The 16,891-nt window shown below is 37.0% G+C and overlaps 1 protein-coding gene and 1 long non-coding RNA gene across 2 annotated transcripts in view; one reads left to right on the forward strand and one right to left on the reverse strand.

Moving 5' to 3' along the window:
• ANO2 (anoctamin 2) overlaps nucleotides 1-16,891 on the forward strand; it is a 207,009-nt gene that overhangs the window by 176,805 nt on the left and 13,313 nt on the right. The window contains exons 19-20 of the mRNA XM_080577713.1: nucleotides 371-471; nucleotides 9,272-9,420. Of these exons, the coding sequence (XP_080433839.1) occupies nucleotides 371-471; nucleotides 9,272-9,420 (250 nt within the window). The remainder of the gene's footprint in view (nucleotides 1-370; nucleotides 472-9,271; nucleotides 9,421-16,891) is intronic.
• LOC308188532 overlaps nucleotides 14,309-16,891 on the reverse strand; it is an 11,183-nt gene continuing 8,600 nt past the window's right edge. The window contains exon 4 of the long non-coding RNA XR_013945551.1: nucleotides 14,309-16,385. This is a non-coding gene — a long non-coding RNA (uncharacterized lncRNA). The remainder of the gene's footprint in view (nucleotides 16,386-16,891) is intronic.

A 16,891-nucleotide genomic window follows, 5' to 3' on the forward strand; every position in this document is an offset into this window, starting at 1 on the left:
AGATTGAAGACTTTCTCCTCCCTTGGGAGACATCAGGTTGGAAGACTATTGGTGATATTGCATTATGTTGATTACATTGATTATATAGTAAATATCTTAAAAGGAAATATAGTAGCCCTAGGGCACAATAAGTTATTTCAGAGCACCACATATTTTCCTTAATGTGATTTTATGAATAGAGATGAAATACCTTGTTAAGGATGGAATTGCAATAATCAACAAGTTCAGTGCTCCAGAGAAAATTGGTGGCAGGATTGGCAGGCTCGTATGGACATTGGTGGCTCTTCCAAGTCAGTACTTTTAAGTTAATATCTTACTCCATTCACACTCTACATTTGTTTTGTTTTGTTTTGTTTTGTTTTAATTACAGTGTGCACCAGGAGGCTGTTTGATGGAACTCTGTATTCAGCTGAGCATCATTATGCTTGGAAAACAACTGATTCAAAACAATCTGTTTGAAATTGGAATCCCGTATGTATCCCAGCCTTATCCATTGCCACACTTTATTCCTAGGGCACTGTAAATTAATGGCTTGATCCTTATTCAGCTGAATGGGACTTTTGTCACTGACTTCAGTATGTTCTAATTGAATGTGATGATAAATCACATTTTTGGTTGTGATGAAATGATCTGCCTGTATTTTATGTTGAATAATTGGCTCTATCTGCAGTAAATGGCTTAAAGAAAATGATTGAACATATTAAATAATTGATCTAAATTAATTTTAGAAACCTGGGAAAACAGGCAAGGTATGATAGATCTCTTGGGAAGTTTTAGAGAAGCTTTCAGGATAGCAGCACTGAATACAAATTAGTGTAAAGTGGACGAGAAAGTGTGTGGAGAAAAGCAATAGCTCAAAAAAGATGTTAAAATGTTTTACTTGATCTATGACTATTTTACGGGTTTACAGATGAAGTTCATACATTTCTAATGTGCCTGCATGTCACTATGTCACTGTGTGATGCAGGAGCTAGAGTATGGGAGAGGCTCTGTAAAGCTATTCACCATCTGTCTGACACAGGATGCTTACTGCACAGTGTCTTCTGCTCTCAATACATCAAGAAAACTCTCTTTGTCTGTCTCCAGTGGCAAGGGGATCTCAGAAAAATCCACTGAGAATGTCCAGCTCCTGGCTTTTGGGAGGTTTGCTCTTATTTCTGTTAACTGAATCATCCTTGTTGGTGGCAGTGGTCTGTGAAATGTTGTATTAGGTGAAGAGTCTGGCTTAGACGCAAACTTCAAATCCACAGAAGTTAGTCAGAATCTTTTCACTGGTGTAAAGTAGTTTTTGGATCACATCCCTACAGAAGGCCTTGATGATACTAACTAGAAACCAAGATGAGTGGTGCTTAAAAGATTATAACTATTTAAAAAATGAGCCTTTTTCCTCCCCTTTCCTGGCAAGATTTTTTTTTTTTTTAATAGTAATTTAAATACAGAGCAGAAAAACTTTCCAAACAAATCAAACATGGATTATAGATGGTTTCATTATTCTTGTGTCAAAGTTCACTAGGGAGGCCTGTTTTCTGTCTACATCTCATGGAGTTTGCAGCTTATTTTGAGAAAAGAGTGGTAAATTTTTCCCAAAATATCTGACATGTTGAAGTCTTAAAGCTTTCTCAACGTAAACCTGGTGTGATTTTTTTTTCCTGTATCCCAAAAACTTACAGCTACAGGACTTTTCTAATGGGAATTTTATGATGTTAGAAATAGTGTATTTATTATCTTTGATTCATGAAAGCAGAGGCTGATCCAGTCAAAACAGAAAACTACTGTCAAATTGTTTCTCAATTCCCTGCCTATAACTCTTAGTGCAAGAATATGACAATTTCATCCCTTTTTTCCCCCTTGTTTTTGCTCCCCCACCCTACTGCCAGCAACCTATAGTGAACTCATTTTTCAGAACTGAATAATGGTTTAAAAACAAACAAACTTTCATCCTCTTCTTCCCAGAGAAATACTTCATTTCAGTCACAATGGTATCTTGTCATCATGAAATAAACACATCTGTTTTTTCTTTGCTTGTCTACGTTGTCAAGAAAACCAAGTGTATATCTGTATATCTTCTCGCCAGACCTGTTTATACCAGGAGGAGCACTGTGCTTTACTGAGCAATTAAGTTAATTAAATCGGAACTAGCCTTGTATTTCCTCATGGACCACTCTACTGGTTTAGACTAGGTCCTTAATGGTACTTTGTTCTACCTTGTCGACTTTGCATACACACATTCACAGACACACTGAGTATTGATAAGCCAGACTTTCAGAGAGCTGGCCATAGGGCTGCTGGACACATATATGCAGACCAGCAGGGACTCCAAACATGCGTATGTGTTGCACAAGTGGTTCTATCATGACCGTCTCATGTGCAACCTATTGCATTTATAAATGCTGCTGTTAACAGATGTGGGAGATGTTTAGATAAACATACACTCTCTGCCCCTGGCTTCTTACTTTATCCTATTCTATCTGTTCTGCTACCTCTTTTCTATTAATGTTTTTGTTTGTCTGATTGTTTTGTTTTTTTGGGGGGGGGAGGAGGGGAAGGGAGAGGAGGGAGAATTGTTTGTTTGTTTGTTTGTTTCCCAAGATATCACAAGATATCATTGTCTTCATTGTGTCCTTCTTCAGTTTTCCACATCTACCTTCACACAGGCAATGCACTGTGACAAAATGTCTTGTGGCAGAAATATAGATTACTCTTTTCTTCTCCAGTTTTAGCAGCTGTGTTTTTCTCCCCTTGTTTGTGCCTGTTTGGAAGGCAATGAGAGTCAGAGTGAGTAAGATGAGTTCTTTCATTGTATCCATGGATTTTCACTGTGGTCAGAGTGCAAGTGCTGCAGCCAGCCTTACTCATATGGAGACGCAGATGGAGCTATCGTAAATGACAATTTATTCTTCAAAATCTGGAACATCTCTAGACATCTAGTATCTCTCTGCTAAATTATATGATGACCCAGATCAAAACGCTTTTCTTCCTTGTTGAAATCTGTAGATTTCTGCATTTATTTTCAGAAAATCTTCTGATTTTATTTATCATAAAACTCAGGGCATTTTAATTGGTTTACAGAAGATCACAAAGACTTAGTCCCATTTGCTGTCTCTTTCACTCAAAAAATAAAAATAAGCAAGCACATGATAGGCTGAGTTTATAAGCAACACTCATCCATTATGTCTCTAGCATAAAGGCTGCAGCAGTTGGGAAACATCATTTGATGTCTTCATTCTGGTTTATCAGTGCTGACTGAAGAGATAAATAGTTAAACTTCAGATGGCAGTCCTGCATTGTGCAGGGTCACTGGACCACATCCTTACCCTTTCTTGTGATGTTTCTGGAGAAATTGCCCCACAGCTATGACAGATGTGACTTTCTAGTGTTCTAAACCTTTCTGTTATTTCTTTTTCCATTTCTGCATCCAAGAATATCAAAACAGCTAGGTAAATGCAACAATGTTTGAATTATAGAAAGTTAAGCCTTCTTGAATTGAAATGTGTGTTGTGTGGGGCTGGAATTCACAAGTTTAACAGATGTAACTTTGCTACGGTTCACTCAGATGTGTCACATACCATAATTCTTTTTACTGTTTCCACAGAAATTGAGCTTAAAAGGCTGCAGGGCTTGGGAGCCTGAACCTAGAGCTCCTTTAAGATTCCTTTACTTCTATTCTGTATTTCTGAACTCACTGGGAAAAAAAATAAAAAAATCTGTGTGTTTATTTTATCACTCTGTCTCTTTGACCTTGGTGATAAACCTTTAGGGTGAAATCCTGGCCTTATTGAAGTCAATGGAAAAACCCCCATCAACTTCAGTGAACCCACGATTTTGGCCTTTTTATTCAAGATCACTTTCCATAGTTTATTTCAAAATACACTTAACTATGCTGGATAAAAATATCAAGAGATAATAAAACCAATTTAAAGGCATCCTTTCATAGCTGCTATCTTTAATATTGCATTTCACCTCTCATAAATTATTCTTATTTAATTGGATATTCCCACACACACCTGTTTTTTTTTTTTCTTTTATCTTTTTGAGAAGTCAATAAATATCAAACACAGGTGAAGCTCCCATAGAATCCAGGAGGTCTGAGTGGGCCAACAAAGCATGACTATATCATAAATTTATGGACCAGGATGAGAAATTAGAACAATTTCCTTCCTCCCCTGCCTTCTTCTTGTACCTTCTGCCCATTAATATGAGAAGATCTCTCCTTATATGAACAGATTGTAGGAATATGACTGAAGAAAAGCCTGAATTCTCAGGTCTCCTTTCCCAAAGCAGTAAACAACATCAAACACAAGGGCAGAAGAATCTAAGTCGCTGCACTTCCATCCTCTTCTCTAGATATAGGTGCTCCAGCTACTTGACCTAGTCACTTTTCTATCTAGCTTTCTGCCTGCACTCTTCTAGCATGCTGCACAGGAAAAAGCATAAACTGGAAGGATAACCTTAAAAACCACACGATATAAATAATCATTCATCTCTGGCAGCTGGATTCTAGGGATTTTCTGACTTTCCTTGCATTTAAGTTCATGTGGAGTTCCCATTTGCATCTCTAATACTTCAAATCCATTTCTTGGTGACTGTCACAGGTGATCTTTGCAGTGCACAAGGCCATTTACTAACTGAGAGTCTTGAGAAATAGGTAAGTTGATCCTCAGTTCTAATCTTTCCAGCAAGTTCTGATGGAGGTGCATTGTGGGGACTGCACAGGCACCAAAGACACAAAAACTTGTGCCAAGAAAATCATTTTCCTGTGTTTGTCCCAATTCAACTTGCCCACATCTACTCTACCTCTCCAGCCTCTCTATATACCATTCTGTATCATTTCTCATTTTTTCCAAGTCAACTTCATGTTTTCTCCCAGCTCACCCAAATCCTGATATTTCTCCTTACTATATAAATAGGTTAACTGTTGAATCATCCCTCTGTTTTTGATTTCTCTATTTTTGTCCTCGTTTTTTTTTTTTTTATTATTTTTTTATTTATTTATTTTTTGGTCTCCAAAGCTTGCAGGCAGTTCATGGACGGGATGTTTTCCTTTCCTGATTTTATGTTTTCTTCAGATGGTGGTTACCTTTCATAAGGGGATGCTTATTGGCTATATTAGAAATTACAAACAGTGTCATTAAGCCATGTTCCCACCTCTTATCTAACACAATAGTTTTATGACGTTCTCTTGTGAGAAAATGCAGTACCATTTTAACTACTCTAGACATAGCCTTCTGACAAAAAAAAAAAAATCATTTTCTTTCTCCTTGATCCTACCTTCATTCTTTGTTCATGCTATTCAGTCTCAAGAATTTTTCTTGCTTTTAGATATTCACTGGCAAAAGGACCAGAAATAATGGCAGTTCTGCAGTCTCTGTCCAGATTCAGATGGCTATTAGTGGTGCCATGAAACTTTTCTGCTTGCACCTCTTGAGCATTAGAGGCATCACTGCGCAATGCGCTAGAGACTCACCATGAAAAGACAAACCTTCCTCTTTCTCACTGGTCAGGCTGCCTGGCACGCAGAAATCAAAACCCAAAATAGCTCTTGATTATTACTGGCTGTCAACTTTGTTTAAAGATTTTGATCTGAGTAATTACAAACAGGTTTCAGACAAGTGCATTTGAAGATCTTACTCAGTTTTAATAAGACAATCATATGTGCAACTATAGAGTTCTGCAAAACTCATTTTCATTTCTGTACTGCTGTGTAGCTGGAGAATAACCCTGTGCAAATCTCTGTTCTATGTTCCTTTAACTTTTTGACACATTTCTGTTTCATCTGAAACTTCACATGCTTGGATACAACACTAAAATACATTTCTGTAGAAAACTTGAAAATAATTAGTTTGGCTTTCTTTTAGTTAGTTAATCCTTTTAAAATGACAAAATAAAAATCAGAATGTTCTTCAAAGCTTAACTCAAAAAGGTGAAATGAGCCACTCTTCATGCCTGGCTCAAAGTGATAACTTATACTGGAAAATTAAAAAATTATTCGGAGTAACTGAGTCCTGGATTTAGTGTATTCCCAAATAAACATAAAAACAACAACTATTGTTTTAGTTACAGTGTTCGCAGGGGAGTTATATGTATGTAAGAAACTACATAACTTGACTCTGTGGTGCTATAACTAGAGGATTAGATCACACATCCACAGACTTCACGTTTTAACACACGCAAATTTTATCTCAGCTGCTGCACAATGACAGTTAGATGCTCTTCAATCTCATCTATCCACGGAAACGTGAGGGACATTTATAGCTCATACCATTTTATTGGAACAGAAATTAGCACTGTCTTGAACTTATTGTTCACTCTCCTCTGAGAGTCCCTCACATTAAGAAATTAATTGGGATATACTGGAAAGGCATCCTGGGAATTCTTTGATTGTTTTAACTCCTGCCCCCAGTCTCCTACCCTCTGAGTACTACATCCCTTGATTGCCATAAAAGTAGAAGTATGGAAAGGACATTTTAGTGTCTTGAAATGGCTGAGTTTGCATGATGTAGAAGGTAAAGATCTATCTAACTAGTTACTTTTGTAAGGTATTTTAAATGTTCTCCACCCTTTTATTAAAACTATGTAAACTGAATGTTCTGGGTACTCAAACTATTTGCTTATCCCCAACATACCTGGGTATTGCTGAAATACTGATGATGTTTGCATCACACTTATGAATTATGTCTTCATCTGCACCTGGAACAAAATTTGGAGTTGATCTATTGATTTGTGCAGCTTTGTGGTTCTGAGAATGACAGAGCCTGACAAATTTAAATCTGTCCTAGGAATGTCTGACAAACCCAATTTCCTCCATACTGGTGATGAAATTGATTAGGTCCTGTAAACAACACTTGGTGTAGAAATTCTGCTGTCACTATGTTTATTTCCAAGCTGCTATAAGGCTTTGTGCTATGTGGTGACAAAGTGTTCCTATATAGCTTGGTGTATATTCAGGAATAAAGCAATAAACCTACTCTGCAAAGACCTTAGTTGCAATGTTTTCCAGGTAGCCTTGCCCTGCTACATACGTTAGGGTCTGAGAAAGTGGTTCTGTTTAACTGAAGGAGCAAATGAATTCCCCTACTGTTTCTCTCTACGCTCCCATCTCCAGGCCACACAGCTCTAGTTCAAAGGATTTATCACAAGTTGTGGGAAACATGTTTGTGGGGGAGCCCTGTTTACACTATTGGCAAAATGTTACTGCAATTACTCTGGATTTCCACTCATATAGCACATGTGAAGAACTATAAAATAATGTTGTGCACACTCTTGAAAAATAAACCTCATCTGCAAAATGAAGACATACAATAAGTATAAATCTTGATGTCCCATGCTAATTCAACTGTATTTCACTTCCTTGATTTTGAAGAAATATCTCATTCTATTACATTTATCCATGGGAATTTCTCAATGTTTAAAACAGCATGAAGTTATCCATGCTTGTGAATTTGAAATGCCATCCTTGGGGGCAGTGGGAATTCTTTACTCTTCTTTTAGAAATGGATTAACTTTACACTGGGATTATACTATTTATGAAATTCATGTATTTGTCTGTGTCATTAAATTTGTATCCCTATTTCAGTGGGACATTGACTGATACTACTACACCTACTGAGGTTCAAAGAAGTACTTGCACAAATAATTACTCACCCATGTGAGTAATTTATAGTCTGGCCAAAATAGCTGGTGTTGCTCTGAAACATTGTCAAAATGAGAATTTCAGATGCAAACTCTTCTAATCTATGGGATCTGGGAGACACAACTGACTTGTGTTTACATTCTAGGAAACTGTTTTGCTTTTCTGCTTCAGGGGCAGCCAAAACTCACCAACACAGCTGATCTTGCAAGATGTATACTTCTCACGTAGCAAAAATATTTCCTGACCAAAATTAGGAATTTCCTAGTCTCATAATAACAGTGGTTCTGTGCTAGCTTAGTGTTTCATTCTTTATACACAGTAAAGGCACATTTGAAAGAAAACTTAGAACTTCTAAAACTCTTTTGAGAAATCTCTGAAGGAAGATAATACAGTTGTGCAAGTACATAAAGCATCTAACTGCTGATGAAGTTTTTCAGAATCTGCATAGATCTGCATACTTTGCCTTTTACGTTGTCAGTAAACTCTCACTCAAGAAAGTTAATTTTAGAAATGTGTATTTTTTCACAAGTATTCAGTGAAATCTTTCAAGTATGATTTTAGTAGTTAAATAATTTTGTAGTTTCTAGTAGTTTAGGAATAAACTTGCAGAGGAGTTCCAGTAAGCTCCCGTTCTTCCTCAGTGAGTTCCAGTATGGGCTGTATAGTTGAGTACTGAAGTGAATCCTACTACATATATCCCAAGTGACACTTCTATACCAATAGTTTCTTACTGAATCAAAACTAATAAAGGTAGAATGTCTGTTTGTGTGTGAAAGGAAAGACAAACAACTGTGAGAACAAATTCTACTGATCTTGCTCTCTTATGAATCTCTCCTGTTAGTTTGAAGACTGTTTGGTTGTTAGGTAGCTGCAAGGGAAACATGTTCCTCCAGGTGCAAAGGCCATTAGTAGAATTCAAACGTTGCTTATACTTGACTTTTCATAGGAATGTATTTTATTATTTTTATTAGTTGTCTCATCATTTTCAGTAAAGAGTGCTACTTTAAGGTTCTGCAAGCAAAATCTTTTTCTTTTGCCTGTTTAAAAAGATACTCAGGTTTGAAACAGCACTGTAACCTGAGGAGCTTCAGGTGTTTTCTGTTGGTCACAGGGACAACTTAAGTCACTAATATTTATATAGTTAAAAGTATACTATATGGAAGTTCCCAAGTTTCACATTGAGAGAAAAGTACACCTGTGCTAGATGTGACATATTAAGGTATCACATTACCTTCTGGTATTTTATTTGTTTGTTTGTTTGTTTCTTTTATTCATTCTTGAGGGAGACGAATTAATAATCACCAGTATTATTTAGGCCCAAGGTGCCTGAGCTTTGGAAAGATGCTTCTTCAACATATATCTAGAGAAAAAAAGTATTAAAAGTACTAGGTTCGACTCCATCATAACAGTGTTATGGTGTTGTAACTTCCCTCAACAGAGGAACACAGCAACAACTGCATCCATCAGCCTATCACCTGGCAATAAGAAACATCATAACTTAAGTGGATGGTGCAAACCAAGCCTGTGTGGTACTGAAGTAACTTGATATACATTTTGTTTTACAGTGCAAAGATTTAGACCAGATCCTGTAGGGGGGAAAAAGGAAAAAGACTTGGTCCAGTCTAACTTTTTGTTCCTCAGGAAGTTAAAGAAGCTCTTCAGGAAGCTGAAGGATGGAAGAACTGAACCAAAGGAAATGAACACCAATCAGTCAAAGGACCCTCAGCAATGGGATCTTGACTACAGCTTGGAACCTTTCACTGGATTGACTCCAGAATACATGGAAATGAGTAAGATTTTGGAATTCCCTTTCCAAAGGGAAATTATATAATGGCAGATTTGGAGATCTCTTTTATGGATGTGTTTATGGATCTGAACCTTATACTCTGTAGTAGCATTAAGTTAACATAAAGAAGCCCTCAAATGCCATCATCTCCCTCTCAGTTGTTTCAACTCACCTTAGGATCTGGCTGTGTGTTGCAACCTCTATTACCTTATTTGCCTCTGCACATGAACTTTGCTGAAAAACCCTCCTTTACAATTGAATTTTTCCACATATTACTTCAGCCCAAGAGGACTTTTCCTTCTGGAAAAGTCAAGTAAACTCAAAGATGTCTGTAAGATGTCTATATAGGAGATCACCCTTGATTCAGTGATGAGGACACACACCACTTAGAAGAAAAGGTCCACTTTGTTGGAATAACATGTAGTATCAGGGTCTGAGCTACTGATGTTATAAATCACTTGACATTAAGCCTGTATTTTATTTTAGTCCCTCATACCTAGATGATAAACAATGTTGAGTGCCTCATTCTGCGGTCACTCAAGGATAATTAGGCAGATGCCCTGCAAATGAATGGATAAATTACTAATCTAAGTATTTGTTTACAAGATATTAGTTTATCAAGTGAAGAGAATGGCTCACTGAGCCTTGTAATGTGCGCCAGTGAGCTATGCCTCATCCATGGGATTCCAGACAAATGTGGAGCACATGAAACCCAAGTTGCACCACCCCAGCCCGCTTGTTGCCCCGGGTCCATACCACTGCACTCTGCTCTCAGATTCACTGTGGAGTGATTCAGACCACCCACACTGACAGGAAGCACTTTGTGCAGCTCAGCACTGAACCTGTCAGCTGAGGTTGCTCTGAAGGGCATTTACCTATTTTTCTAAATTTGATTTGAGTGGAAGAGTGAAGGGAAACAAAACAGCAAATGCATATGAAAGACTTTTATTTTATGAATTGCTTAAAAAAATACTGGGGTATAAAAGAAGAGTTATGTTATTAAGGAGAGGAAGAGAGATATCTAACTGTCATTTCAGAACTTAATTCTCAATCCTTTACAAGGATTTTATTCAAATTCTCACTGCTATCTGTGGCTATCTGCTCAATGAGGAATAAAAAAATGAATAAGAAACTCTAGACTGGGCTTACTGTCGCCTTTGGATTCTCCCTCGCAGATGATAATAGTGTTTCATGCAGAAACAGTCATGACGAGGTTACATACCTCTATCCAAGTATTCAGTAAATTTAGGTTTGTCCTGCCAGGATGCTCTAGCTTTGAAGATGGGTGACATCTTTAAGACTACACAGAAAACTTCTCACCAAGCCAACACTCGGGAATCCAGGTCATTCAATACCCACCCTAATCACCAGGCAGTCATCGCCTTTTCTACTCTTTCTATCAAAAGGCTTAACATGTGCCCTCTCTGAAGGAGACCTGAGCTCTGGTCCACTCCCATGCTTCAAGTCATATATTCTCTTTGCATTTCCTCATGAGGCAGGTTGTTCCTGGGGAGACACCACTTGTCTGAGGGATGATGGTTGGAGCAATTCCAGGATGAGCTTTACAGTACAATTTGTCAAAAGCAGAGGAGCTTTTGTTATAACTATCTCACTTCCATTTTGGATGGGCCATTTCAAACCTGCTGGTATTTCCTTTTATTTTCTTTTTTCCTTTTTTTTTTTTTTTTTAATACTTCAGTTAGGTCTAGTTAAATTAATAGTAAAGTAACAGAGATGATGTGATTTAAATTTATTTATTTATTTATTTATTTATTTTTTAATGTCCTGTATTTTCATATTGGGAAATGTGTTTCTGATTTTGTTCACTGACATTTTTCTGAAAAACAAGGCAGTCACTGTATTCCATTTCAGCAATGATACTATCACCACACTATTAAAGTGAGAGGCAGTGTAATGGCTAATGGGAACACCAAGCCAGTGCCTTTAATCATGATTAATCTATTAACAGCAAGAATGAAAAACAACAAACATGAAAGAGGGAATTGTTGGCAGGAAAAGAACAATCCAAGTTTCTTTCACTCACTCACTCACTCACTCACTCACTTATTCACTCATTCACTTGCTCACTCAGGCTACAGCTATTTCTGTCTTAAAGCTAGTCTGTGCTGAAGTGCCCAGGAGTGCTACCTTCTTTCCATTCATGCATTTTACAAGGCTACCTAATGTTGCAGTAGAGAGTGTTCAGCTCTTTATATGTAATTACAGGCTCTGTTGCATTTGAATGTTTAAGATCATCCTAAATTAAATCAGTTACAGGTGATCCTGTTCCTTGGGATTGCCATTTCTAGCTGTCCCAAAGCCAGCATGTATACCACCATCTATATCACCAGCATCTATCCCTACCACTTCATGAGTGATCTACAACCCAAAACAAAATAAATCTGCCTGTCTGTAGAAAGGTTTCTCATCATTTGCATTAGATGTCATCAGAAAAGTGAATAAAAGGAAATGGTACTTTCCACTAGCCTGTTAACTCTTCAGCCCTCCTCCCCATTCACAAATCCATGAATTTGCTGAGAGCTCTCTCTGTCCAAGAAAGACATACCCAATGAAGTATGGCCACTTGTCATTTTACTTTTTTGGTTAGGAAAGGTGATATATTGAGGGTTTGGCCTAACAGCTTGTGACTGTAGGATGTTTTATGGCTTTGAGTAAAGACTCAAGGATTTTCTCAAGCCAAAGTTCTAAAATGATAACAAAGTAGGTAGCTAGGATGAAGATAGGAAATCTGAGGCAAAAAGTGTTTCTGCTTTTCAAAGATAAAATCTCCTATTCATAAACTGGAATGCTAGTTTTCTTGAAGAATTATATTGCAATAGTTCTAAACCAAATGGCTGAGAGCAGCTGCAGTGTGGGAAAAAAAAAGACATCGGAGCAAATTCAGGGTATCCAGTGGTAAGAATGATGATTTCATGGATACTGACTCCTGTACAAACTTGTATTTCAATTATTATTCATGAAATGGAAACATCTAGCTAAGAGCAAGTCCAGAAAAATCAAGTACATGACTTCGATATAACATAGACCAAGCAGGAAATTGAGACTAAGGCATTTAGTTTTTAAGATAAAAGTCATATATAAATCTAAAAAACAAATAGGAGAGTAAAACCTGAAGTCTACAAGTCATGTAAACTTCCATGAACTTCAGAGGCATTTTACATGTACAAGTAGTGTGGGAGGAAGAGGCCAATATTTTACCATGACAAATAAACTCTGTTTTCCTTTGGGGAAAGTTCTTGCAGGTCTTTTTGTTAGTGACCTCAACTCTGAATCTGATTTCAGTCAGCAGACTGTACTGAACTTCTTTCTTGAACATGCCTTGTCAATCAATAGCATGTCTGCACACAGTTTTAATTTGCACCAGTGAAATTTCTGATGATGGTTCATTTTGATAATATTAACTGGTATATATGTTTATATTTCTTAGCAGACATTCTTAAGTAGAGACATTTTCAGTGTTTCTACATGATCACAATTTTTTTTGCGATGAATCCTGAAATGTAAACTGTCACTGTTAATGTGTCAAATTTGTCATAAGTACTTCCTGTTGCTAAAACTCTGCAATGACTTCTGATCCAGACTAATATACCAGACCATATGCATTCCCAAATTATGTAGCATGTATAGCAATTTCCTCATCCAGCTGGTAGCAAGTTCGCAACACATGTAGCCTGCAGTGATAGGAGTTGGCAAGAAGTTGATGTTTAAAAGAGCAATAGATATTGTTAATGAAACAAAATTAAAAACAAAATAATCTCCAAAACCATCCGAATGATGCATGTGGACGTGTGAAGTTTATACTACTACTGTCTTTTCCTTTCTTTTGAGAAAAAAATGACAACATCAATGTCAGATTCTTATTTCATTCATTCTTCTCTTCTCCAGTCTAGCCCCTCAAAGAGTCCAAGGTTCATGTACTAATTAATTGAAAACATTTTTTCTCAAACAGAAATAATAGTAAAGGGTTTCATCATCTGGCTGCTGTTAAAAAGCAATGGCAAAACTCCGTTTTGAATTTTAAGAAGGAAATGATCAGATCCAAAGTCTGTAGCAACTGGCTACCATAAGGATTAATCTGAGAGATTTGGAAGGATTTCCCCTTGAGCAGAAAAAGCCATCAAAAAAGCAATGTGTGAGGCAGCAAAAGAAAAAAAAAAAAAAAAAAAGAAGGAATAATTGAAGAGCAAATTGCATTTTTCTATAATCTCTATAATGAGTATGGATTTGAAAATACCAGCTCAGTCTGTTGTGTGTAGGCTTGTTGCATACATTTATTACTAAAGAGTAGTAAATTACACCTTTTCCTTAGTTTCTCATCCAGGCTTGACTATATATTGAAAAATTTCTTCTTAGGAACTTTTTCCATTATTTACTTAGAGTAACATATAATTCTATGGCATATGATACAGATGTAAGAAAAAAGACAAAACAACCATAAGCAATTACCTTCATTCAGATAAGGTTTTGATGTACAATACTTTGGTATTATAATGAGATTATAATGAGCGAAGTTCACTTAGAGGACTTGATTTTGTTATCAGTTCAGCTCAGGGCTGGCTATGCAGTTTATCAACTCCATAGGACCATCAAGTTCTCCAACCCTGTGGTGATATCACAGAGCTGGCTGTGGTGTCTTCACTCTGCTCCACCCACCATGCTATTTCTCGTAGAGTAAACACACCAAGATGCCATGGTGTTGCCCATATCTAAGGTTGCAGAGTCTGTTTACAAGGGGACTATCATGGAACAGATTCTTTGTATATCTGCTGCCTCTCACCCTGGAATTTTCCTCAACTCTGTACCTTCTCTCAAGATGTGGACATACCTTTAGTCTCAATAAGTCACCTCCAGCTTAAGAACAACAGGGAAGGTGACTTGTCCTGGACACCAGCAGTAGGTGGCTCGTATTTTTTTTCTCTCATCAGAAATAAATCCTGTGTCATTTGACCACACATCTAGTCTCCTGCTTTAATGCCCTAGGAGATGGCTTTATGTCCCATGTTCCTGAATTTCCCTTATGCACAATCTCAATCATTTTGTTCACTAGCTTGTGACATGAGACTGGGTCATGTTCATCTCTGTGGTCTCCAGTTTGACCTACCAGACAAGTACGAAGTCTGAAAAAAGCTGGATGTCCAGAGGTCTAGCTTCTTGCACAGGTCTCTGTAACATTTTGCCTCAAAGCACAGGAGAATTGTAACCCAACTCAAGCAGGACGCCTATGTGGGGCCATAGGGTTGTATGTAAGCACTGCAAGAGCTTTGCATGGAGACCTTGTGGTATTAGCATGAATGTAAAAAGGATATTCCAGTGTTACCATCATGTATTCTGGCCCAAAATAGGATGTCTTGGCATCAGCTGTCATTGATGGAACAGTCTTCGTGAGGGCACTCAGTAAAGTGTAAAGTGCACTCAATATAGTGTAAATGTTTCTGCTGTGACTGAACAGGCATCTGGAGAACCCCAGCATGACACAACTAGGTTGATTCTGGGACCTGAACTGTGCTGCAGGGAATTTTTCTCTTTTTAATCCATGCAACCTTGGCAACAATGTTGACATATCTATTTGCATAAATACTGACCAAATTAAACAAGCACTATTAAATTGCTGGGGCTGTTCACAGACTGCTTGCTTTGAATAATTGCAAATTTACTCACAAATTTAGTACTCAAGGCCATCTAAGTTATGGCCTTTTTTTTCTTTCTTTTTTTTTTCTTTTCTTTTTTTTTTCTTTTCTGTCTGCTTTTTGCATCATTGACACTTTCATGAAAAGGAAGCTGGAATACTGAAGAGATTTCAAGATGGCCACACAAAGACTGCTGGCACAGAGTTTTCTATGAAGACATATTTACACAATTATCCAGAAGACCTTTGCATACCTTGAATATTCCTCATGAACTTGAAAAAAAAATAATAAAGTGAAATTTCCCAGGCAATGAATAAAAGGGTCTGCAAGCAACAACAAAGCAAATGTGTGTGTGGTTTTTGCAAATGCCTTTTTTTTTTTCCTTTTTTTTTTTTTTTAAACAGAAATCTGCCAGCTCTATTCCAGCTAAATTCACTTAAAACTGAATAAGGTGCATTTTGGAGCGATGTATTTTGCTAAGCATTCACAGTTTTTTATTTTGTTTTGTTTTGTTTTTGTGATATTCTAACATCTGTTTTTATATCGTTGATAATTCCTTTTCCTGAGTCTGAATGTAAAATATTCAGGAAAATATGATTTCAAAGGTGGAGTGCTCATATGCTTTGAAAAAGCTCAATCTTGGAGTACATTAGGATACACTTTATCGCAAAGCAATGAGAATCAGAATCAAAAGGCTATATATTTCAGACAGAGATAATAATTTACTATGCAAATATGTTGTCGTTTGTAAAAGAAAAGCAGGAAAATCAATTAGAAGACTTGCAATCCGTGTACGCAAAAGATGCATGCAAGAGAAGACACTGGAGAAAGCTATCAGTTAGTGGTAGGCTCTGACTACAGTGCCTAAGGAAATGATTTTAAAGAAAACACTTGTGCTATGAAAAGACCTGATTTTCACAAAAAGTGCAACAGCTCTCTCACAGTGGAGAGAGGACTGACAAAGGGATTTGCTGAAAAAAAAAAACGGCAACGCATACTGCCTCATCATACACAGCAACACCTTTTCCATACTGCCGTTTATTTGATTCAGAAGTGTAAATTACAGTTAGATTTATTAGTTTAATTTTATTGGGATTACTCTGCATTTGGTCAGTATACTTTTGTGTCTTTCTCCTCTTCTTCTGCTCTTCCTTAGTTTTCTGAGGGAATAAACCCTTTTCACTTCCCTGAAGTATTACATTAAAATAATGTATCATTTTTGCAATGAAATGACCCAGTCTCATGAGTAACATTCACTACTGATGCCTCCTAATTTCCATTGAAGAAAAGACTTTTAGGCAACTTCTTAACTTCTCAGCACCTTGGAGAAAAAAAAAAAAAAGTGATGGTCCTTTACAGACTAATTATACACAAATGAGACTCTCCCATATGGGGTAGATTCTATGTGCAATAACATACCACTGAAAGACAAGGGAATTAAGGAGAAACTCACCCTAAAGCTGAAGAAGATTTGCTGGAGGGAATTGGGGGTTTTGTTGTTGTTTTTGCTTGTTTCTTTGATTTGTTTGCTGTTTGTTTGTTTTACAGAAAACAAACAAAATATTTTATAGAAAAAGTAAAAAAAAAAAAACAAAGAAGTTTTACAGAATGCAAACTGTTGTTTTACAGTTTTTTGTTTGTTCTACTACATTATTCTGAGTATCTCTAGAGCAATGAGAGGTTTCAGAAAATCACCATTATGTCAGCATTGTGCTTTGCAGGGTGACATCGGTTTCTTTAGCCATTTAGAAGATAATTCGTTTGCATAAAGACAGGTCAGCCTATATCCTATAAAACAGGCATAATCCACTCTGAAAACAATGTGGT

This window comes from Anser brachyrhynchus (assembly GCF_964034855.1).
Source record: "Anser brachyrhynchus genome assembly, chromosome: 1".
NCBI classification, from domain to species: Eukaryota; Metazoa; Chordata; class Aves; order Anseriformes; family Anatidae; genus Anser; species Anser brachyrhynchus.